Below are 25,939 nucleotides of genomic sequence, written 5' to 3'. Positions count from 1 at the left end.
AATAATACAGAACACAACTTAAATACCTTACCAATCCCGGGTACCTCCGGCCGTCTCCGCGTCCACGCCGTCCGGAGTGAGGGACCCGCACTTCCGGCAGCGTGCGTCCAGCGGCGCCCGGAAGTCGCATCATCCAACCACCCGGGCCCGTTGATGACGCGGCGGCAGCAAAAGGAACACCAGGTTACTATGGAGACATGGCGCAGCCTCGTGACGCTGCGCCGTCTCCAGTGACACTGACAAAATGAAAACAATGTAACAACTGGTGACATAGATGTATAGCATCAAATATACAATAAATGTTAGATGCGTCACAATTTGGCAGCGATCAGGTATAAAATTGTGGACCACATCCCAGTTTCCCACCGTGGAGGGGATAGAGCAGCCCAATTACTCCAATTGGAAGCCCGGTGGATTTTCAAACTAGACACCATCTACCCCAGAGGTCTCAATGAACAACTTAATTTACAGTGCTTTCTCTAGATGAGCTTGATTTCAGCCATCCAGGAGTGGTGGCTGCTGCCTAATGTGTCTGTGTAGTCCACGCATAATTGCCTGTTTGAAGTTAATTTTATTATTAAATTTAAGTGGTCTATAACTCAAAATATCTAAAAATTAATATAATAAAATATAATATCAACAATTTACCTAATCTTCATTCAGTAGACGCGTGGGCCATATATCTTGTTAAATGACATCCTTTGTATAAAACATACAGCGATTATAAATGGCTAATGCCCTCCCGGTACACAGTGAGATTAGATGTAGGTTCTAGGTCTTGGTTGAAGGCATTTGATCTATCTAGCACGAAATATATGTTATGTAACAGATCCAAACACCCTGATTCAAGGTATTCATGGTTGAGAATCAGTGTGGTCTGGACATGACCATGGTTGCCATGACAATGGTTATGCAGGGTTGTTGTTGATTGTCAATCTGTGCGTTTATGCATTATGTATTTTTATTCACTTTTTCACTTGTCTTTTGTTTTCTCTAACATTTATTGTATATTTGATGCTATACATCTATGTCACCAGTTGTTACATTGTTTTCATTTTGTCAGTGTCACTTGAGACGGCGCAGCGTCACGAGGCTGCGCCGTGTCTCCATAGTAACCTGGTGTTCCTTTGGCTGCCGCCGCGTCATCAACGGGCCCGGGTGGTTGGATGATGCGACTTCCGTGCGCCGCTGGACGCACGCTGCCGGAAGTGCGGGTCCCGCACTCCGGACGGCGTGGACGCGGAGACGGCCGGAGGTACCCGGGATTGGTAAGGTATTTAAGTTGTGTTCTGTATTATTGTCACCAGTTTGCAGTGTCCTGAGGAAGGGGGTCCGTCCCCTGAAACGTTGACCATTAAATGCACTTTCCATTTTGATTTACCTGGATGTGAAAGTCTCTGAGTGCCGCCGTTCCCCTCCATTCTATATATATATATATATATATATATATATATATATATAAATAGCAAACGTAGAAAATCCACTTATGCCAGCACACCTGAAGTAGCAGAAAAAGTTCCTTTTATTGTTAATCCATCATTATCTTAGAAATAAAGTGCACCGTGCAATTGTGCAATTCAATGGATGGGCAGACAATAAACAAAAGAATATTGGTTCCAATGCATGTTACCAGTCAGCAGCTCCACCAACAGCTGTTTCGGTGCCTCAGCACCCTCATCAGGGTTCAGGAGCCATACAAATGTCATAGAAGCCATCCATGCATATTCACTAACAAATCCTTTACATCTTATATACCCACAATCAATCACAAACATTACAAACACCTGTGTTGCCTGCTCCAATCTGTGCCTCATCAATCACCATCCAATAGGGTCATAGCATTAATTAGGTCTCCACAGTAACATGTCCTATCCATGGATGTCCCCGCCCAGCACTTGTATCGGTTCCCACCTCAATTCCGGGGTGCCGCATACATCATGCTCCCCGGCAACAACACTGTAACGCGATCACGATCGCGTCACAGGAAGTGACGCGCCTCCGGCTCAGGCGTCACATGAAGTGACGCGGCTCCGGCTCAAGCGTCAGCAAGGTAACAGGAACTCTGGGAGTCATCAGGGCAGTCTGTTTACTACACAGATGTAGCACACTACCCGTCCGTGCATCCACTCAAAAGCAGTAAATCAGCCATTACATATGTAATAACCGGACCATATTAATAAAGTGAAGATCCAATAAAAAACATAATGATTTAAATGTAAGACTATTGATTAATCACTGAGGCACTGATTGGTGCAGGCAAACAAAAGAACGGTTCTACTCGAGGTACCAAAAGGTGAGTAAAATATATATTGTGTCTAAACAAATTTTTAAGCAAATTGTCACATGATTTCAATGCCTTAAAGACTAAACTAACAGGGATCCATCAGTTGATTCCACACACAATGCTGCCTATATAAGGTGTTTTAAAGAAAGGAAGTAAATAACAATTCTTCATTCAGTCCATTGGATGCCATGGAACCCAAATTGTATATCCATTTGGATTCCTTTTGTAATAGTGTACGATTCCTATCTCCTCCCCTTCTGGAAGGGGGAACTTGTTCAATTGGCATAACTTTCAGATCCTTTATACCATGCTTAGCTACCGAGTAGTGTCATGCTGCTGGCAGTGTGCTGGTATCAATGTTTGTCAATGCTGTTTTGATGGAGCTGCGATGCATTTATATCCTTTCCTTAAGCATCCTTTGGGTTTTCCCCACATAAATCAGTTTGCAGGGGTACCAAATCACGTACACCACATATTTTGTGTCACAAGACATTCGTTGTTTAATCGGATGGCTCTTTTCTTTGATTGGATGCAGAAAGCAAGTTCCTGCGTACAAGAAACTGCAGTTCACACAACCAGTGCATTTGAACACACCATGTGTCAGTTGTAACCATCCCGGAATGGTCATCACTCTCGGGCTGATGTCAGAATGAACCAGTTGGTCTTTTAAATTGCTACTTCGCTTGTAGCAGAACAGTGGTTCCTTACTGCAAGCATATTTCAAAACAGGATCACTCTGTATTATATGCCAATGTGATAAGATGGAACGTCTAATGGCACCCGATGATATAGAGTAAGTACTTGTTAACTTAATTCTTCCTGTTACATAAGATCTTTCTTTCGGCATTAAAAGTTCATTTCTGTTCAATCTGAGACATTTTTGTATAGCCTCATCCACCTCTGTTTGATCATAGCCCCTTTGTAAGAACGTATCTCCCATTTGATGTAGTGCTTCACTTAATTGGTTAGGGTCAGATGTTGTTCTGACCAATCTGATCAGTTGGGAGTAGGGCAGTTCTCTTTTTAATGGCTGTGGGTGGAAGCTATCATATTTAAGTAGTGTGTTCTTATCTGTAGATTTACAATAAATCTCAGTAGAAAATGCCCCCTGGACTATGTTAATTCGTACATTGAAAAATTCAATAGTAGTTGGACTGTATGTGTGTGTGAATCTGATGGACCCGTCTAAGTTAGTTTTGTAATAAAGGCCTGTAGCAACTCACTTCCTCCAGTCCAAATTAGAAACAGGTCGTCAATAAAACGAGTATAAAACTTAACATATTTCAAGAAAATTGGGTCACCATGAATATGTAATGCCTCATATTCATGCATAAATAAGTTGGCATACGATGGGGCCATGTTCGACCCCATCGCAGTTCCACGCAATTGCAATTAAAATGCATTGTTAAATAGAAAATAATTTTTATGAAGTACTATCTACATGAGAAGCATTAAATATTCAATAGGTGGACCACAATACCATGTGTTGGAGGAAATTTCTGATCTTATGGCCTCCATACCCTCTTTATGACCAATGTTAGCATAGAGGCTACTAACATTGAGTGTAACCAACAAGCAGCCTTCTGGGGGCGAGCCAAAAGATACCAATTTGTTAAGAAAATCTGTAGTGTCTTTAAGATAATAGGGGGTATTCTGAAGCACCAGTTGTAAATAGGCATCCACCAATTGGGACAGTGGCTGACCCAACGAGCCCCTAGATGAAATTATGGGCCTACCACAAGGTTTTGTCATAGATTTATGTACTTTTGGCAGAATGTACAATACAGGAACTGTAGGAAATTCCTGGATCAAAAATTCAGCAGTGGGATTGTCTATCCAGCCATTGAGCACACCCATCGAGATGATGGAGTCAATCTCCCGTTTATAAGCTCCAGTGGGATCAAACGTCAACTTTTTATAATTCAATGCATCATTCAGTTGTGACATGACTTCATCTACATAATCAGATCGGTCAAGGAGAACAATCCCACCACCCTTATCTGCAGGGCGTATAATAATAATATAATTGTTATTACGTAGATCTCTAATGGCCTTGGCCTCCTGCTTGCTTATATTTTGATGTTTCTTTCTCATGGAGTGGATGATGGGTATTGTATCCCTCTTGACCAATCTGATAAATGTGTATACATATACATAAATAAGCTATTGCTGCATATCAAGGTTTATTTTGACATACAGTATTGTACAAATGTACCGTCATCCGCAAGTTAATCATCTCTGCTCTATAATATATATATATCACAAGACTGACAGACAGAGGTGCAAAAACATATTACACAAACAAACATAATGAATGATGACCCTAAAAAAAGTTTCTATACAGATATTTAAAAATAGTCTCTATTTATGGGAACAGAACTTACATTAGTTATATACAACTTCCGAGTTATGTAATCAGGAAAGAATTTCTCCTCAGTGATTTTCACAACAAGATCTCCAAATTTCTCAGTTTCTTCTTCCATTGTTGGCCAGTACTGAGCACACTTGTTCTACAATATACAATATAAACAATATGAAGTTGCAGCTTTCATACTATGCACATATGGCAGTCATGACACCAATACATTGTGTGATGTATATACATATTTATGTGCAATACTGCCTATTGTGATACAGAATGCACAAACATGTTGTCACCTCTAAGTTCAACCTCATGGTCCATCTGTGCAGAAGCTCTGATGATTTTTTTTTTTTTTTGGGGGGGGGGTTGTTTCTGTAGTGCAGGGTTAGTCAGTGGTGTTCCTGTTTAGTATGGGGCAGGAGGCAGTGTTTTTTCTGAATTGCAGGGTTGGCGGTGTTGTTTCTGTAGAGCAGGGTAGGGTCAGTGGTACTCCTGCTAGCAGAGCCGAACCTAGGCATAGGCAAACAAGGCAAATGCCTAGGGGCGTCTGCTGATTAAAATTATGTGCGGCATGCCTATATTCTGTGTGTAGCATATCGTATGCAGATACAGCCAAAGTCGCACACAGTATAAAGGCATGCTACACATCATTTTAATCAGCAGAAGCTGCTTGTGCATCCTAGCCAAATAGCAATGCAAATAAGATACATTTTCATAAAAAAGGCACCCAACGTTAGCAGAGCTGCCTGCTGATTCATGCTAGGCATCTCCTGCTGCATGGCGCATTGAGGCAAGATGTATGAGGATACATCTGTATCCAAGCAGAGGCAGAGGTCACAGTGTTAGCGGCCGTGTGAGTGCTGTGTGTGGGTGGGTTGGTTGTGCAGTAGTATGTAAGGGGCATTATGTGTGTCATGTGTATAAATGCACTAATAATGTGCAGTAAATGTGTAAGGGACATTATGTGTGTCATTATGTGTATAAGGGCATTAATAATGTGCAGCATATGTGTAAGGGACATTATATGTATTAGGGCATTAACAAAGGTTGTCATAATGTGTAAGGCGCATTATGTTTATAAGGACATTAATGTGTGTCATATGTGTAAGGGGCATTACTGTGTGGTATTATGTGTGTAAAGGCATTACTAATGTGTGGCATTATGTGTATAAGGTGCTCTACTGTGTGGCGTTACGTATAGAAAGAGCACTACTGTGTGGTCTAGTGTGAATAAAGAGCAATATGGTGTGGTGTAATGTGAATAAGGAGCAATTCAGTGTGATGTTATGTGAATAAAGGGCACTACTGTGAGGAATAACGTATATAAGCTAAAGTGGTACTACTGTGTGATGTAACGTGACTAGGGACACTGTTGCATGATAAAATGTGAATAAAGTTGCAGTACTGTGTTAAGTACTTACTGTTAATTAAATTAACCATCATGTTGCTGTTTGTTGTTTGAGTTACTGTTACAGTAAATAACTATATAAAGTCAGATTTAGAAAAACAAATGAACATATCTTTTATTTAAGGACCACGCCCTTATACAGGTCTAGAGACTACATCCTCATAGTCTGAGTCAAATGCTTCAACAACCCCCGACACACGTAACAACAATGATTTTTATAACATACCAGTTACGCCCCATTCTTATAACCCTCCCATATGATTTCACACATTTGGAATACAGTGTTATGCAATATTAGGACAATTGTCAAGAAAACTACAAGATACTCGTGATCTTCAGCTATGTGTCCATATTAGGAATTAAGCTGGACACTATGAGCTTTTCGGATGTGCGTAGGTGGAATTAATACTGCCAACAAAGTTGTTTTCGTCTTTCAGTGTGTACAAAGTTCAAGATGAATTTGCTGTATCATCTAGCTAGAAACAAAATGGATTCTCTTATGCTTTTATACTATACTAGTGAATATGAGATCACCTTTGATATTGTAATTATTAGGTGTATGCATAATATACGTACTATCCCGTAGTACACATATATATATATAACTGTTAGGCCTTCAGCAGGTTGTCTCTGTCACAGTATTCGACAACTGTGTGGCATAATTTGAACTGGGGGTACTATTGTGTGGCCATGCACCTTCCCAGCAGGAACATGCCTCTTTTTGAAGTGTGCGCCGAATGTGCGCACTGTTCCTATTTAAAATATAGTGGGTAGGAACACCTAAATAAGGACTGCTATGGGTGAGCGGTGATGGTGCTGGGAAAGGGGTGCAGGGTCAGAGGCGGAACTAGCGGTGGTGCTAGGGGGCACCAGCCAAAATCTTGCCTAGGGCATCATATTGGTTAGGGCTGGCTCTGCCTGCTAGTCAGGGGCGTTGCTGTTTCTGTAGTGCAGGGTTGTGTTTGTGGTGTTCCTGCTAGTCTAGGGCAGGGGGAGGTGGTGTTCCTTTTAGTCCGGGGCAGGGGGAGGAGTTTGTGTAGTGCAGGGTTTGGGACATTGGTGTTGCTGTAGAGTGGGTTTAGGGGTGGTTGTTTTGCAGTAGTGCGGGGATGTGGATATTGGTATAGATTGGGAATGGTAATATAGCTGTAGTGTGATGTTGGGTGGTAGAATTGTTTTAGCGTAGAGGTGGGGCGATAATATTGCTGTAATGTATGGGGGTTGAGTGGTATTGCTATAATATAGTAATATAATTTAGATGTTCTTGGCTTATTTCTTGTTGGCCCCACGTTCTTGGCTTATTGTTTGTGACCCCATGTGGTAAACTGTAAACAGTTACCACATGGGGGCACATTTAGAATAATTTCAACGGCCACTTTAATTCCCAATCCACCCCTGATTAGACAGATCAGTCACTTATACAAGGTCGTAGCAACTTCTACAGCAAAAATAAATATGCAAAATCCTACATACCCGATTCCCTTCCTCGCAGCGTGTCACCATCACAATAATTGTTGACTTTTGTTCCCAAATCATTCTCCAGAAATCATTCATAGTTTCCTCCTTAGGACCTACAAGTATTTATCATTTTATCAGCTAGCAGAGCTCAAAAAATTTATATACAGTAACTTAAACAAATTGGAAAACTTTAACTGGCACGTAATTTACCTTGGGCAGCAATGTATTTCCTTGGTTCTTTAAATCCCTAATTAAATATAAAACCAACAAAAGATAAATAATAATTTAGGAGACTGTACAAAACTACCAAAAAGAACCTAATCATTAAAGAAAAAGTACACGCAACTGTGTCCTATACAGCAAGAAATGGAACAGTATATGTTACTACTCTATGGTCACTGAAATATCATATCAGAAAACTGCTGAATTGATCCACTGGTTATCCTTACATTAATGTAGCTGGCATTGATGTAGTCAGATCCAGGCTCTCCATGTATCTCAGATAAGACCACTCGATTGTCATCATCTACAAAATGAAAATGTATCAGTGACTAGTCAGGCAAGTGAAAATATTCATAGAGTCTTCTTTTCATGTTCTGCAATGTGATTATTCATCTAGTATGATCTAGTTTGATCAATTACTAGGATGCCTACTGTTTATGTTGGGATTCTGTGATATCATCCTAGTATTTTATTATAACATTCTGCTTTTTTTGTGTTTTATTTCAAATAGGTCTGCTGAATGTGATAGTCCGTCCCCATATGTTAACTATTTTGCCGTATCCTGTTTCCACAGTAACTACAGGTTGAGTATCCCTTATCCAAAATGCTTGGGACCAGAAGTATTTTGGATATCGTTTTTTTTCCTTATTTTGGAATAATTGCATACCATAATGAGATATCATGGTGATGGGACCTAAGTCTAAGCACAGAATGCATTTATGTTTCATATACACCTTATACACACAGCCTGAAGGTCATGTTAGCCAATATTTTTAATAACTTTGTGCATTAAACAAAATATGTGTACATTCACACAATTAATTTATGTTTCATAAACACCTTATACACACAGCCTGAAGGTCATTTAATACAATATTTGTAATAACTTTGTGTATCAAATAGAGATGAGCGGGTTCGGTTTCTCTGAATCCGAACCCGCACGAACTTCATGTTTTTTTTCACGGGTTCGAGCGACTCGGATCTTCCCGCCTTGCTCGGTTAACCCGAGCACGCCCGAACGTCATCATGACGCTGTCGGATTCTCGCGAGACTCGGATTCTATATAAGGAGCCGCGCGTCGCCGCCATTTTCACACGTGCATTGAGATTGATAGGGAGAGGACGTGGCTGGCGTCCTCTCCATTTAGATTAGGAGAGAGAGAGAGAGATTGACCTGAGGCTGATACTGTAGAAGAGAGTGCAGAGTTTAGTGACTGACCACAGTGACCACCAGCAGTGCAGTTGTTTTATTTAATATATCCGTTCTCTGCCTGAAAAAAACGGTACACACAGTGACTCAGTCACATACCATATCTGTGTGCACTGCTCAGCCCAGTGTGCTGCATGCCTGCATCATCTATGTATATATTATATATCTGACTGTGCTCAGCTCACACAGCTTATAATTGTGGGGGAGACTGGGGAGCACTGCAGTGCCAGTTATAGGTTATAGCAGGAGCCAGGAGTACAAGACAGTCACATACCATATCTGTGTCCACTGCTCAGCCCAGTGTGCTGCATCATCTATGTATATATTATATATCTGACTGTGCTCAGCTCACACAGCTTATAATTGTGGGGGAGACTGGGGAGCACTGCAGTGCCAGTTATAGGTTATAGCAGGAGCCAGGAGTACATATTATATTAAAATTAAACAGTGCACACTTTTGCTGCAGGAGTGCCACTGCCAGTGTGACTGACCAGTGACCTGACCACACTGACCACCAGTATAGTTAGTAGTATACTATATTGTGATTGCCTGAAAAAGTTAAACACTCGTCGTGTGACTTCACTTGTGTGGTGTTTTTTTTTTTATTCTATAAAAAACTCATTCTGCTGACAGACAGTGTCCAGCAGGTCCGTCATTATATAATATATATACCTGTCCGGCTGCAGTAGTGATATATATATATTTTTTATATCATTATTTATCATCCAGTCGCAGCAGACACAGTACGGTAGTTCACGGCTGTAGCTACCTCTGTGTCGGCACTCGGCAGTCCATCCATAATTGTATACCACCTACCCGTGGTTTTTTTTTCTTTCTTCTTTATACATACATACTACTACATCTCTTTATCAACCAGTCTATATTAGCAGCAGACACAGTACAGTACGGTAGTTCACGGCTGTGGCTACCTCTGTGTCGGCACTCGGCAGTCCGTCCATAATTGTATACCACCTAACCGTGGTTTTTTTTTTCTTTCTTCTTTATACATACATACTACGACATCTCTTTATCAACCAGTCTATATTAGCAGCAGACACAGTACAGTACGGTAGTTCACGGCTGTGGCTACCTCTGTGTCGGCACTCGGCAGTCCGTCCATAATTGTATACCACCTAACCGTGGTTTTTTTTTCTTTCTTCTTCATACATACATACTACGACATCTCTTTATCAACCAGTCTGTATTAGCAGCAGACACAGTACAGTACGGTAGTTCACGGCTGTGGCTACCTCTGTGTCGGCACTCGGCAGTCCGTCCATAATTGTATACCACCTACCCGTGTTTTTTTTTTCTTTCTTCTTTATACATACATACTACTACATCTCTTTATCAACCAGTCTATATTAGCAGCAGACACAGTACAGTACGGTAGTTCACGGCTGTGGCTACCTCTGTGTCGGCACTCGGCAGTCCGTCCATAATTGTATACCACCTACCCGTGGTTTTTTTTTCTTTCTTCTTCATACATACATACTACGACATCTCTTTATCAACCAGTCTATATTAGCAGCAGACACAGTACAGTGCGGTAGTTCACGGCTGTGGCTACCTCTGTATCGGCACTCGGCAGTCCGTCCATAATTGTATACCACCTAACCGTGGTTTTTTTTTCTTTATTCTTCATACATAAATACTACGACATCTCTTTATCAACCAGTCTATATTAGCAGCAGACACAGTACGGTAGTTCACGGCTGTAGCTACCTCTGTGTCGGCACTCGGCAGTCCGTCCATAATTGTATACTAGTATCCATCCATCTCCATTGTTTACCTGAGGTGCCTTTTAGTTGTGCCTATTAAAATATGGAGAACAAAAATGTTGAGGTTCCAAAATTAGGGAAAGATCAAGATCCACTTCCACCTCGTGCTGAAGCTGCTGCCACTAGTCATGGCCGAGACGATGAAATGCCAGCAACGTCGTCTGCCAAGGCCGATGCCCAATGTCATAGTACAGAGCATGTCAAATCCAAAACACCAAATATCAGTAAAAAAAGGACTCCAAAACCTAAAATAAAATTGTCGGAGGAGAAGCGTAAACTTGCCAATATGCCATTTACCACACGGAGTGGCAAGGAACGGCTGAGGCCCTGGCCTATGTTCATGGCTAGTGGTTCAGCTTCACATGAGGATGGAGGCACTCAGCCTCTCGCTAGAAAAATGAAAAGACTCAAGCTGGCAAAAGCAGTAGCACCGCAAAGAACTGTGCGTTCTTCGAAATCCCAAATCCACAAGGAGAGTCCAATTGTGTCGGTTGCGATGCCTGACCTTCCCAACACTGGACGTGTAGAGCATGCGCCTTCCACCATTTGCACGCCCCCTGCAAGTGCTGGAAGGAGCACCCGCAGTCCAGTTCCTGATAGTCAGATTGAAGATGTCAGTGTTGAAGTACACCAGGATGAGGAGGATATGGGTGTTGCTGGCGCTGGGGAGGAAATTGACCAGGAGGATTCTGATGGTGAGGTGGTTTGTTTAAGTCAGGCACCCGGGGAGACACCTGTTGTCCGTGGGAGGAATATGGCCGTTGACATGCCTGGTGAAAATACAAAAAAAAAAATCAGCTCTTCGGTGTGGAACTATTTCAACAGAAATGCGGACAACAGGTGTCAAGCCGTGTGTTCCCTTTGTCAAGCTGTAATAAGTAGGGGTAAGGACGTTAACCACCTCGGAACATCCTCCCTTATACGTCACCTGCAGCGCATTCATAATAAGTCAGTGACAAGTTCAAAAACTTTGGGTGACAGCGGAAGCAGTCCACTGACCAGTAAATCCCTTCCTCTTGTAACCAAGCTCACGCAAACCACCCCACCAACTCCCTCAGTGTCAATTTCCTCCTTCCCCAGGAATGCCAATAGTCCTGCAGGCAATGTCACTGGCAATTCTGACGAGTCCTCTCCTGCCTGGGATTCCTCCGATGCATCCTTGCGTGTAACGCCTACTGCTGCTGGCGCTGCTGTTGTTGCTGCTGGGAGTCGATGGTCATCCCAGAGGGGAAGTCGTAAGCCCACTTGTACTACTTCCAGTAAGCAATTGACTGTTCAACAGTCCTTTGCGAGGAAGATGAAATATCACAGCAGTCATCCTGCTGCAAAGCGGATAACTGAGGCCTTGACAACTATGTTGGTGTTAGACGTGCGTCCGGTATCCGCCGTTAGTTCACAGGGAACTAGACAATTTATTGAGGCAGTGTGCCCCCGTTACCAAATACCATCTAGGTTCCACTTCTCAAGGCAGGCGATACCGAGAATGTACACGGACGTCAGAAAAAGACTCACCAGTGTCCTAAAAAATGCAGTTGTACCCAATGTCCACTTAACCACGGACATGTGGACAAGTGGAGCAGGGCAGGGTAAGGACTATATGACTGTGACAGCCCACTGGGTAGATGTATGGACTCCCGCCGCAAGAACAGCAGCGGCGGCACCAGTAGCAGCATCTCGCAAACGCCAACTCTTTCCTAGGCAGGCTACGCTTTGTATCACCGGTTTCCAGAATACGCACACAGCTGAAAACCTCTTACGGCAACTGAGGAAGATCATCGCGGAATGGCTTACCGCAATTGGACTCTCCTGTGGATTTGTGGCATCGGACAACGCCAGCAATATTGTGTGTGCATTAAATATGGGCAAATTCCAGCACGTCCCATGTTTTGCACATACCTTGAATTTGGTGGTGCAGAATTATTTAAAAAACGACAGGGGCGTGCAAGAGATGCTGTCGGTGGCCAGAAAAATTGCGGGACACTTTCGGCGTACAGGCACCACGTACAGAAGACTGGAGCACCACCAAAAACTACTGAACCTGCCCTGCCATCATCTGAAGCAAGAAGTGGTAACGAGGTGGAATTCAACCCTCTATATGCTTCAGAGGTTGGAGGAGCAGCAAAAGGCCATTCAAGCCTATACAATTGAGCACGATATAGGAGGTGGAATGCACCTGTCTCAAGCGCAGTGGAGAATGATTTCAACGTTGTGCAAGGTTCTGATGCCCTTTGAACTTGCCACACGTGAAGTCAGTTCAGACACTGCCAGCCTGAGTCAGGTCATTCCCCTCATCAGGCTTTTGCAGAAGAAGCTGGAGACATTGAAGGAGGAGCTAACACGGAGCGATTCCGCTAGGCATGTGGGACTTGTGGATGGAGCCCTTAATTCGCTTAACAAGGATTCATGGGTGGTCAATCTGTTGAAATCAGAGCACTACATTTTGGCCACCGTGCTCGATCCTAGATTTAAAGCCTACCTTGGATCTCTCTTTCCGGCAGACACAAGTCTGCTGGGGTTGAAAGACCTGCTGGTGAGAAAATTGTCAAGTCAAGCGGAACGCGACCTGTCAACATCTCCTCCTTCACATTCTCCCGCAACTGGGGCTGCGAGGAAAAGGCTCAGAATTCCGAGCCCACCCGCTGGCGGTGATGCAGGGCAGTCTGGAGCGACTGCTGATGCTGACATCTGGTCCGGACTGAAGGACCTGACAACGATTACGGACATGTCGTCTACTGTCACTGCATATGATTCTCTCACCATTGAAAGAATGGTGGAGGATTATATGAGTGACCGCATCCAAGTAGGCACGTCACACAGAATGAAAAAAGAGATTTTTTTTCCCCTCACAGCGCTGGTAATCAGCTGCTCAACTCCAATCCCAGGTATACACCAACACCTGTAGTTAACACTGCACAAAAGAAAAAGGTTTGGAGAGGAGTGTACAGCGCTAAAAACCCTTTAAATCCGGATAATGTATATATATACACAACACAATAAAAATTGTTCTTATCCTTTGCACATAAAGATGAACAATCATAAGAGTATTAATAAATATCTTAGTGGATAATATAGAGAGTATTAATTAAAACAATTGGTGATCGTTATGCTAACTTGATATCCAGCTGATTGTCAGTAGTGAGACCGGTTTAAACAGAATCTCCGTTTTTTTGCTGTGCTCACTATGAAACTGACACTCACTTTAAAAAAACCAATACCGTTCACTGAAAGGTATCTTTGTATTCCTTAGTCCCATCTGGTGTCATCAGGATTCAGGACTCCAACAGACCAATCACAAATAGATAAAAAAGAAGTACCCCTTAGGGAATTTATGAATAAATTCTGTTTAAACCGGTCTCACTACTGACAATCAGCTGGATATCAAGTTAGCATAACGATCACCAATTGTTTTAATTAATACTCTCTATATTATCCACTAAGATATCTATTAATACTCTTATGATTGTTCATCTTTATGTGCAAAGGATAAGAACAATTTTTATTGTGTTGTGTATATATATACATTATCCGGATTTAAAGGGTTTTTAGCGCTGTACACTCCTCTCCAAACCTTTTTCTTTTAGGCACGTCACACAGTCCATACTTATACTGGCAGGAAAAAGAGGCAATTTGGAGGCCATTGCACAAACTGGCTTTATTCTACCTAAGTTGCCCTCCCACAAGTGTGTACTCCGAAAGAGTGTTTAGTGCCGCCGCTCACCTTGTCAGCAATCGGCGTACGAGGTTACATCCAGAAAATGTGGAGAAGATGATGTTCATTAAAATGAATTATAATCAATTCCTCCGCGGAGACATTGACCAGCAGCAATTGCCTCCACAAAGTACACAGGGAGCTGAGATGGTGGATTCCAGTGGGGACGACACTGCAGTGCCACTCCTAAATGGGCCCGGTGTTTGTGTCGGCCACTAGGGTCGCTAATCTTACTCACACAGTCAGCTACCTCATTGCGCCTCTTTTTTTCTTTGCGTCATGTGCTGATTGGGGAGGGTTTTTTGGAAGGGACATCCTGCGTGACACTGCAGTGCCACTCCTAAATGGGCCCGGTGTTTGTGTCGGCCACTAGGGTCGCTAATCTTACTCACACAGTCAGCTACCTCATTGCGCCTCTTTTTTTCTTTGCGTCATGTGCTGATTGGGGAGGGTTTTTTGGAAGGGACATCCTGCGTGACACTGCAGTGCCACTCCTAAATGGGCCCGGTGTTTGTGTCGGCCACTAGGGTCGCTAATCTTACTCACACAGTCAGCTACCTCATTGCGCCTCTTTTTTTCTTTGCGTCATGTGCTGATTGGGGAGGGTTTTTTGGAAGGGACATCCTGCGTGACACTGCAGTGCCACTCCTAAATGGGCCCGGTGTTTGTGTCGGCCACTAGGGTCGCTAATCTTACTCACACAGTCAGCTACCTCATTGCGCCTCTTTTTTTCTTTGCGTCATGTGCTGATTGGGGAGGGTTTTTTGGAAGGGACATCCTGCGTGACACTGCAGTGCCACTCCAAAATGGGCCCGGTGTTTGTGTCGGCCACTAGGGTCGCTAATCTTACTCACACAGTCAGCTACCTCATTGCGCCTCTTTTTTTCTTTGCGTCATGTGCTGATTGGGGAGGGTTTTTTGGAAGGGACATCCTGCGTGACACTGCAGTGCCACTCCTAAATGGGCCCGGTGTTTGTGTCGGCCACTAGGGTCGCTAATCTTACTCACACAGTCAGCTACCTCATTGCGCCTCTTTTTTTCTTTGCGTCATGTGCTGATCGGGGAGGGTTTTTTGGAAGGGACATCCTGCGTGACACTGCAGTGCCACTCCTAAATGGGCCCGGTGTTTGTGTCGGCCACTAGGGTCGCTAATCTTACTCACACAGTCAGCTACCTCATTGCGCCTCTTTTTTTCTTTGCGTCATGTGCTGATTGGGGAGGGTTTTTTGGAAGGGACATCCTGCGTGACACTGCAGTGCCACTCCTAAATGGGCCCGGTGTTTGTGTCGGCCACTAAGGTCGCTTATCTTACTCACACAGTCAGCTACCTCATTGCGCCTCTTTTTTTCTTTGCGTCATGTGCTGATTGGGGAGGGTTTTTTGGAAGGGACATCCTGCGTGACACTGCAGTGCCACTCCTAGATGGGCCAGGTGTTTGTGTCGGCCACTAGTGTCGCTTAGCTTAGTCATCCAGCGACCTTGGTGCAAATTTTAGGACTAAAAATAATATTGTGAGGTGTGAGGTATTCAGAATAGACTGAAAATGAGTGGAAATTATGGTTTTTGAGGTTAATAATAATATGGGATCAAAATGACCCCCAAATTCTATGATTTAAGCTGTTTTTTAGTGTTTTTTAAAAAAAAACACCCGAATCCAAAACACACCCGAATCCGACAAAAAAAATTCGGTGAGGTTTTGCCAAAACGCGGTCGAACCCAAAACACGGCCGCGGAACCGAACCCAAAACCAAAACACAAAACCCGAAAAATTTCAGGCGCTCATCTCTAGTATCAAACAAAGTGTGTGTACATTGAGCCATCAGAAAACAAAGGTTTCACTATCTCAGTCTCACTCAAATAAAATCTGTATTTCGGAATATTCTGTATTTCGGAATATTTGGATATGGGATACTCAACCTGTACTGTGGCCCAATATACTTGGCCAATTGGGATTTTTGCTTCCTTCCAGTGTTTTTACGCCCTAGTTTTTTCCTTCCCTTTCCTTCATGTTTTGTGACATGTACATCTAGGATATCTTCTCATTCTCATTATTCAGTTGAAAATAGTTAAAGTTTTCTCCCTTAATGTTAAAGGGCGTAACTCTCCACATAAGAAGCGATTAGGCCTCTCCACTTCCCACCAACATAAAGTTAATATTGTGGCCTTACAAAATACACATTTCTGCTCTTCAGCGCCCACTATACTGTATTTAGAATGTCAATAACACTTACAAACATAATGTTGCCATTTTCTTTCATGCAGATACTCCCTTTAGTCTGTATCGGAAAATTGAGGATAACGCCAGTAGATTTCTCATTCTCACGGGTATAGTTGTAGACACCCCAGTTACCACAGTCTCCTTATGTGCTCCCAATTCCTGCCAGGTCCCCTTTCTTCAGGAAACATACAAAAAATACAAAGTCCACCAAGGCGCACTTATCGGGTGATTTTTATATGTTCCTTGACCCTAAGCAAGACAGAACATCTCCCCAAGATCACACTCTCTGCTCTCATGATAGAAGCCATTCCCTTTGTACCCATTTACCTGATGAGAGGGACTATACCTTATTTTTTTCAGTTCATAATAATTATTCCAGAATAGACTTTATCCTCTTAGGCAATCGAATCCTTCAGTTTACCAGGAGAATTAAAATTCTCCTCATTACATGGTGTGAGCACACCCCTGTATAATGCACTTGGGGTATGGGTCACCATTCCCTCCCCCCCTGCACTCCTATGGTACAGTACTTCCCTAGGTATCAGCTAACTGATCCTGAGACTCTACAGGCCTTTACTGACTCTCTCACGCTGTACATGCAATCTAATTCTTATGATGATACTTCTATTTCTCATACGTCCTAGAGGATGCTGGGGACACCAATAGAACCATGGGGTATAGACGGGATCCGCAGGAGACATGGGCACTTTAAGATTTTCAAAAAGGGGTGTGCACTGGCTCCTCCCTCTATGCCCCTCCTCCAGACTCCAGTTTTCGAATTGTGCCCAGTGAGACTGGACGCACTACAGGGGAGCTCTACTGAGTTTCTCTGAAAAAAGACTTATTGATAGGTTTTTTATGTTCAGGGAGACTGCTGGCAACAGTCTCCCTGCTTCGTGGGACTTAGGGGAGAGAGGTATGACCAACTTCCAGTGAGTTAATGGCTCTGCTTCTGGCTACAGGACACCATTAGCTCCTGAGGGTGCTGATCGCTGGGTACGCCTAGATGCTCACTCCCATAGCCGGCCGTCACCCCCTTACAGAGCCAGAAGTCAGAAGATAGGTGAGTAGAAGAATATGAGAAGACTTCAGTGACGGCATTCTCTGAGTTACCACGCAGCGCACGGACGCTGCGCGCCAGGCTCCCACACACACACAAAGCACTACTGGGTGCAGGGCGCGCCCTGGGCAGCTAAAAATCCTCAGCATAAACTGGCAAGAAGGGACATTAGTGCGAGGGCACTGTCCCATACCCCCGCCAGTATAATCAGTTATTAAAAGAAGTGGGACGGAAGCGCACCATTAATGGGACGGAGCTTCGTCCCCACAGCTCACTCTGCGCCATTTCCTCTCCGGTGGCTGCAGAGACGCTGGTCCTTCCTCAACTCCTCAACACTGCTGACAAGTATCAGGGTGCAAAACAGGGGGGGGGGGCAGGTTATTTGGTGCAATATACTTTAATGTAAAAAGCGCTACAGGTCTGGGGCATTTATTAGGCACCTCAGAACCGCTGATTGAGCGCTGGGGTGTGAGCTGGCAAATTCCCTCTGTGTCTCTCTGGTAAGCTTTCCTGTGGGTCTGTCCCCTATAAGCCCAGTGTGTCTGTGGGTGTTTCTGACACGTGTGTCAGCATGTCTGAGGCTGAGTGCTCTTCACAGGAGGAGGCTGTATTAGAGACACAAAAGGTGACGGGGTGACCATGTCGGCACCGCCAACTCCTGATTGGGTAAATGTGTTGAATGCTTTGAATGCTAATGTGGCTCGCATTAGTAAGAGATTGGACAAGTCTGAGTCACAGACCCAGGCATGGAAGAAATCTGTGGAGGATATGTTTTTACAAGTCCAGGTCCCCTCGGGGTCACAGAAACGTACGTTTGCCCAGTTGGCAGACATGGATACCGACACGGACACTGATTCCAGTATCGATTATAGCGATTCCAGATTAGATCCAAAATTAGCAAAGAGCATTCATTACATGATTGTGGCAGTTAAAGAGGTATTAAATATCACTGAGGACCCTGCTATTCCTGATAAAAGGGTCTGTATGTATAAGGAAAAGAAACCTGAGATAGCGTTTCCTCCCTCTCATGAATTGAACGCTCTATTTGAAAAAGTCTGGGAAAGCCCTGACAGAAGGTTTCAGATTCCCAAAAGGATTCCGGTGGCTTATCCGTTTCCCTCTGGGGATAGGGAAAAGTGGGAGTCACCCACCATTGTAGACAAGGCCCTATCGCGTTTGTCAAAAAAGGTAGCTCTTCCGTCACCTGGCACGGCAGCCCATAAAGACCCTGCGGATCGTAAGCAGGAAAGTACGTCAAAATCCATTTATACAACCACAGTACTCAGACCGGTCATTGCATCTGCGTGGGTGAGTAGTGCTATCGAAAAGTGGGCAGATAACTTGTCATTTGATATAGACACCCTAGACAGGGATAACATCCTCTTGACGCTGGGTTATATAAAGGACACTGCAGCTTACCTGAAGGAAACTGCGAGAGATATTGGCCTTTTGGGATCAAAGGCCAATGCCATGGCAGTCTCAGCTAGGCGAGCATTATGGATTTATCAATGGAATGCTGATGCTGACTCCAAGAAGAATATGGAGTCTCTACCGTATAAAGGTGATGTCTTGTTTGGTGACGGCCTCGCTGATTTGGTATCTACGGCTACCGCGGGTAAGTCATCTTTTTTGCCTTATGGGCCTTCACAGCAAAAGAAAACACACCACTATCAGATGCAGTCCTTTCGGCCCAATAAATACAAGAAAGGGCGAGATCCTTCCTTCCTTGCTACTAGAGGAAGGAGAAGGGGTAAAAGATCGCCAGCCGTGGCGGGTTCCCAGGAGCAGAAGTCCTCCCCGACTTCTGCCAAATCCAGCGCATGACGCTGGGGCTCCTCTGCGGGAGTCCGCACCGGTGGGGGCACTTCTCAAACTCTTCAGTCAGTTCTGGGTTCATATGGATCTGGACCATGGGTTTTACAAATAGTATCCCAAGGGTACAAACTGGAGTTTCAAGACGTTCCCCCTCGCCGATTTTTCAAATTGGCCTTACCAGCTTCTCTTCCGGACAGGGAGGTAGTTTGCGACGCAATTCGAAAGTTGTGTCAAAATCAGGTCATCGTCAAGGTTCCCCAGTCACAACAGGGAGAAGGCTTTTATTCAAACCTGTTTGTGGTCCCGAAGCCGGACGGCTTGGTCAGACCAATCCTAAACCTGAAATCCCTCAATTTCTACCTAAAGCAATTCAAATTCAAGATGGAGTCTCTCCGAGCAGTGATCTCCAGTCTGGAGGAAGGGGATTTTATGGTGTCGGTGGACATAAAGGATGCCTACTTGCATGTTCCCATTTATCCTCCGCATCAGGCTTACCTGAGATTTGCAATTCAGGATTGTCATTACCATATTCAGACGTTGCCATTTGGGCTGTCCACGGCTCCGAGGATTTTCACCAAAGTAATGGTGGAAATGATGGTTCTTCTTCGCAAGCAAGGAATCACAATTATCCCGTACTTGGACGATCTCCTGATAAAGGCGAGATCCAGGGATCAGTTGGTGAAAAATGTTGCACTGTCCCTGACAGTTCTTCAACAACATGGTTGGCTCCTAAACTTGCCGAAATCACAGTTGATTCCGGCGACGAGGTTGTCATTTTTAGGAATGATACTAGACACAGAACTACAGAGAGTTTTTCTTCCAGTGGAAAAGGCTCTGGAAATCCAGAGAATGGTCAAACAAATTCTGAAACCAGCAAGAGTGTCAATCCATCAATGCACTCGGTTGCTGGAGAAGATGGTTGTGGCCTACGGGGCCATTCAGTTTGGCAGATTCCATGCCAGAGTGTTTCAGTGGGACCTGTTGGACAAGTGGTCCGGATCCCACCTGCACATGCACCGAAGGATAATCCTGTCTTCCAGGACCAGAATCTCACTCCTGTGGTGGCTGCACAGCTCTCACCTCCTAGAGGGGTGCAGGTTCAGGATCCTGGACTGGATCCTAGTAACCATGGATGCAAGTTTCCGAGGCTGGGGAGCAGTCACTCGGGGAAAACTTCCAAGGAAGATGGTCAAACCAGGAAACTTGTCTCCACATAAATGTTCTGGAGTTAAGGGCCATTTACAATGGCCTTCTACATCTTCTTTGCAGTCTGCCCGTACTGATACAGTTGGACAATGTAACAGCAGTAGCGTACATATACCGCCAGGGCGGAACAAAAAGCAGAGCGGCAATGGCAGAAGCCACGAAGGTTCTCCACTGGATGGAAACGCATACAAGCGCTCTGTCAGCGATCTTCATTCCAGGAGTGGACAACTGGGAAGCAGACTTCCTCAGCAGACACGATCTCCATCCAGGAGAGTGGAGCCTCCATCAAGAAGTCTTCACAGAAGTGACAAATCATTGGGGAATTCCTCAAATAGACATGATGGCGTCTCGTCTCAACAAGAAACTTCAGAGATATTGTTCCAGGTCAAGGGACCCTCAAGCAATAGCAGTGGATGCACTGGTGACACCATGGGTGTTTCCGTCGGTGTATGTATTCCCTCCACTTCCTCTCATTCCAAAAGTTCTAAAGATCATAAGAAGAACAAAGGTTCAAGCAATCTTCATTGCCCCGGACTGGCCAAGAAGGGGTTGGTATCCAGATCTTCAGGATTTAGTCATAGGAGATCCCTGGCCTCTTCCTCTATGCGATGACCTGTTACAGCAGGGGCCATGCGTATACCAAGACTTACCGCGGTTGCATTTGATGGCATGGCGGTTGAATGCCAAATCCTAGCACGAAAGGGTATTCCCAGTGAAGTCATTCCCACACTTCTTCAGGCCAGGAAGGGGGTTACGTCGAAGCATTACCACCGTATTTGGAGAAAATATGTGTCTTGGTGCGAATCCAAGAAGGCTCCTGCGGAAGAGATTCGGCTAGGACGTTTCCTCCATTTTCTACAAGCAGGTGTGGATGGAAGTTCGGCTCAATCAAGGTACAGATTTCAGCCTTATCGGTTTTCTTTCAAAAACCATTGGCCTCCCTTCCAGAAGTTCAGACGTTCGTGAAAGGTGTGTTGCACATCCAACCCCCATTTGTGCCTCCAGTGGCACCGTGGGATCTTAACGTGGTGTTGCAGTCCCTTCAATCACGTTGGTTTGAACCTTTACCAAAGGTGGAGTTGAAGTTCCTCACTTGGAAAGTGGTCATCCTGTTGGCGTTGGCATCTGCAAAGCGGGTGTCTGAATTAGCGGCCTTATCTCACAAGAGTCCTTATTTAATCTTTCATGAAGATAGAGCAGAGTTGAGGACTTTTCTGCCGAAGGTGGTTTCATCTTTCCACATGAACCAACCTATTGTGGTGCCAGTGGCTACTGACGCTTTCGTTGAGTCAAAGTCTTTGAATGTGGTCAGAGCTCTGAAAATCTATGTCGCCAGAACGGCGCAGACTAGAAAAACCAAGGCTCTGTTTGTCCTATATGCTCCCAACAAGATTGGGTGTCCTGCTTCCAAATAGACCATTGCACGCTGGATCTGTAACACGATTCAGCATGCTCATTCCACGGCCGGATAACCATTGCCGAAATCAGTAAAGGCCCATTCTACTAGAAAGGTGGGCTCGTCCTGGGCGGCTGCCCGAGGGGTCTCGGCATTACAACTTTGCCGAGCTGCTACTTGGTCGGGTTCAAACACTTTTGCGAAGTTTTACAAGTTTGATACCCTGGCCGATGACGACCTCAAGTTTGGTCAATCGGTGCTGCAGAGTCATCCGCACTCTCCCGCCCATTTTAGAGCTTTGGTATAACTCGATGGTTCTATTGATGTCCCCAGCATCCTCTAGGACGTATGAGAAAATAGGGTTTTAATACCTACCGGTAAATCCTTTTCTCTTAGTCCGTAGAGGATGCTGGGCGCCCGTCCCAGTGCGTACTGTATCTGCAGTTATAAGTGTGGTTACACGCATGTTGTGCTACGTTTATTGTCAGCCTGTTGCTGAAATCGTTCATGCCGTTGGCGTGTGTTCTGTTGTTTGCCACGTTGTGCGGCATGCTTGAGGTGTGTGCTGGTATGAATCTCACCTTAGTTTAACAATAAATCCTTTCCTCGAAATATATTCATCTCCCTGGGCACAGTTCCTATAACTGGAGTCTGAAGGAGGGGCATAGAGGGAGGAGCCAGTGCACACCCCTTTTTGAAAGTCTTAAAGTGCCCATGTCTCCTGCGGATCCCATATATACCCCATGGTTCTATTGGTGTGCCCAGCATCCTCTACAGATTAAGAGAAAAGGATTTACTGGTAGGTATTAAAATTCTATTTTTCACTTACTGGTGTTCTTTAAAAGTGGTACTTTGCAGCACCTTATATAAAAAGCATCAAAGCAGCTCAGCTACAAGCCCGTTCCCACAAAATGTGAAGTCACTTGAAGTCAACTCTCTAGTCTTTCGAGTCTCTGAATGAAACCCTCCCCTCCAGATCTCCATGTAAACAACTTCAGGAGGTGAGGCAACAGCTTCAGAAATTCGTTATGCTTCGTATGCTCTTGGCTATTGCTCGCCTATGCCATAGGCTCTATACTTCTTGGAACAAAGCTTCACATCTTCTAGCACGTGAGCTTCGAGGTTGTCAGGACCACAATAGAATTAAATGTCTCCTATCTTCTACTGGTAAAGATGTCTTAATCCCCTTGATATTGCCAATTTGTTTTCAGCATATTGTGCTAAATTGTATAACCTGAATGATGATTCCTCTACTCCCCCTCAGTAAGTTCTATATCATCCTTTCTAGATAGTCTTCCTCTTCCTTTTCTAGATGAGGAAAGCCTCCAGCTGCCTTAGGAGAAACTTTCAGGCCCTGTCGGCATTATTAATTCCTTTCATTCTGCATTCGGTGCCCAGTTCTTCTACAGCTCTATGCAGAAGCTTCTAGCACTGGCTCCTTTCCAGTAGAAATGGCAGAGGCTCAAATTGTAACTATTCTGAAACCAAGTAAGGACCCCTTATCCGAGTCACAAAAATATCACTGAAAAATATCACAAAAATCTTTTTTATATTTGTCTCACTTAGGCAAACCTTAGGCAAACCTTGTATCTGAATCACAAAAATGTCAAACAAAAATATTACAAAAGAATAATATAGTATCTTCTCATCTCATTTAAGCAGCAGGGTAACGGAGTCAAACATTCTCACATTCTTGATGTCATAAATAAGGTATAGCAACAGGGATAGTTAACCTCTTTTGCTCAATAATGGGGTAGTATTGGAGAATCCCTATGAAGAGGTAAGAGTAAAACAGAAGCTGGTTTTGTAAGCATAGAATTTTAGAAAGATTCTAAGATTTAGATGTGGATCTCTTCCTTCTGCTTTCAGTGTTAGTTTACTGCACTTTGTATTCCTAGGTGGTCTCCCAGCCAAGTACTAACCAGGTCTCCCATAGATTAGCTTCAAAGAAGGATGAGATTGGGTGTATCCTGTGGAGTATGGCAGTAATCTGCTGAATGAGAGAGTACTTGTTCCACAGAAAGGAAATTGTGCTACTGCTTTCCAAAACTGATGTGCGGTAGAGATTATCGTTTAGCACTTTTAGATGAGAGAGCACATTTTTTAGATGTTTAGAAGGGAGATAAGGGAAAGAATTGAAGTTAGAAAAAAATGGGAGGCAAGTAGAGAGAGGCATTTTTTTCAGGGAGGCCAGAAAAGAGGAGATTACAGTTGTCCAGTCTAGAAATGACCAGTGAGTGGATAAGTGTCTTAGTAGCATCCTGGGTGAGAAAGGGTATTTTTGAGATGCATATGGCAGGTTTATGAGACGTACTGAATGTGTGGTTTGAAGGAGAGGGAGGAGTCAAGGATTACTCCAAGACAGTGCACTTGGAGCTAGAGGAGATACAGTAGTAGTGCCATCAATAGATAATGAAATTGTGGGAGGTGTATCATCAACACAGAAGTGTGTGTCTGCATATATATAAACCCCCTTACGAAGTCCAACGGTGACGAAACGCGTTGGGCGTGGCCAACTAAGGACGTGTTTTACCAGCTGATGAGCAGTGTGAAGTCCAGAAGCTGAGACGCTGTTTTATGGGAAAGCTGCAGCCGGATCGGTGCGGGGCAAACCGCCTGCTGTAATTTCGAGACAGCGGTGATTCCTTCACATACTGGTGCTTTAACCTTGATGTACGTGAGCATATGTTGTGTGTAGTAAAAGCAATTGATACATTATCTCACTGAGTGCGCCCTCATTTATTGCAGTGCATTTTCCTGGGAACAATGTTGGTAACATTGTTGAATTAGAGGCGCCAGCACTCACATCAATTGGAAATCTGGACTTTACTAACAAAGGACACAGAGCATTGATAGCGCAACCACCCTCTGTATTTATATATATATACACACACAAAGTTGTTCTTTGGAATTGGGTGAGTCCTGAATTGTGAACTCTATATTATATATACATATATATATATATAGATATGTAAATATATATAGATATAGATATATATATAGATATGTACAGTATATATATATATATATATATATATATATATATATACACACACATACACACACACACACACACACACACACACATTCTGTACACACACACAAACACATGTTAATCATTCACCACCCATGAAATCACTTTTCTCACAAATTAGCAAAGCATTAAAATAAAAGCCAGATTGTTATGTAGTGTAAAACTAGCCCATTTACTTACAAGGCAAAATATCAATATAGCGGTTTTTAGGCTGGTTGCAGGACAATCTGGCTTCTTTGATTGGAAATTTGCTGAAAACACGTGGAATGCTCTGAAAGAGAAATCAATAGCTTCATACAAATTATTGCATAGGTATGCAATGTTTTATCCTATGGACAGCACCAATCCCAGGGTAGCAGAGAACATAATTTTTATTGTGGGTAGCAGGGAACATTTGCTTTACTATTTTATTTATATTTTAATTTTTGCCAGATTTTTATTTGGCTGTACAAGTTCATTACTGATACAAAGTCATTTAAAAATCAGATTTTTTACTCACTGTAACATACTTTTCTCAAAGTCCGTCTGGGGGATGCTCCAGTACCTTTGGGTATATAGGGGGTCATTCAGACTCGGCCCACAGCACAATTTGCCAAAATTGTCAAACTGCACATCCACAGCGGCTGCATTGTGGCTGCGCAGGCATACACATTGTGGTCGCATCCCCAATGGATGCGACCACAATGTGATTGACAGAGGCGGGTATTTTTGGGGCAGCAATGTGGTGTTGTGGAAGGGGGAAGCAGGGTGAACGGGCCGATACCATTTTCTAGGGGG

At 43.9% G+C, this 25,939-nt stretch overlaps 1 protein-coding gene across 2 annotated transcripts in view; it reads right to left on the bottom strand.

Annotated features, from left to right (window-relative positions):
* PTPRC (protein tyrosine phosphatase receptor type C) overlaps positions 1-25,939 on the bottom strand; it is a 494,588-nt gene that overhangs the window by 27,439 nt on the left and 441,210 nt on the right. For both annotated transcript variants that reach the window (XM_063940133.1, XM_063940134.1), the window contains exons 19-23: positions 25,343-25,433; positions 7,962-8,038; positions 7,723-7,759; positions 7,528-7,625; positions 4,669-4,794 (exon numbers count right to left, since the gene is read on the bottom strand). In XM_063940133.1, coding sequence (XP_063796203.1) covers positions 4,669-4,794; positions 7,528-7,625; positions 7,723-7,759; positions 7,962-8,038; positions 25,343-25,433 — 429 coding nt within the window. The remainder of the gene's footprint in view (positions 1-4,668; positions 4,795-7,527; positions 7,626-7,722; positions 7,760-7,961; positions 8,039-25,342; positions 25,434-25,939) is intronic.

This window comes from Pseudophryne corroboree, chromosome 9, assembly GCF_028390025.1.
Source record: "Pseudophryne corroboree isolate aPseCor3 chromosome 9, aPseCor3.hap2, whole genome shotgun sequence".
Lineage (NCBI taxonomy): Eukaryota > Metazoa > Chordata > Amphibia > Anura > Myobatrachidae > Pseudophryne > Pseudophryne corroboree.
This window is presented reverse-complemented; position numbering and strand designations above follow the sequence as displayed.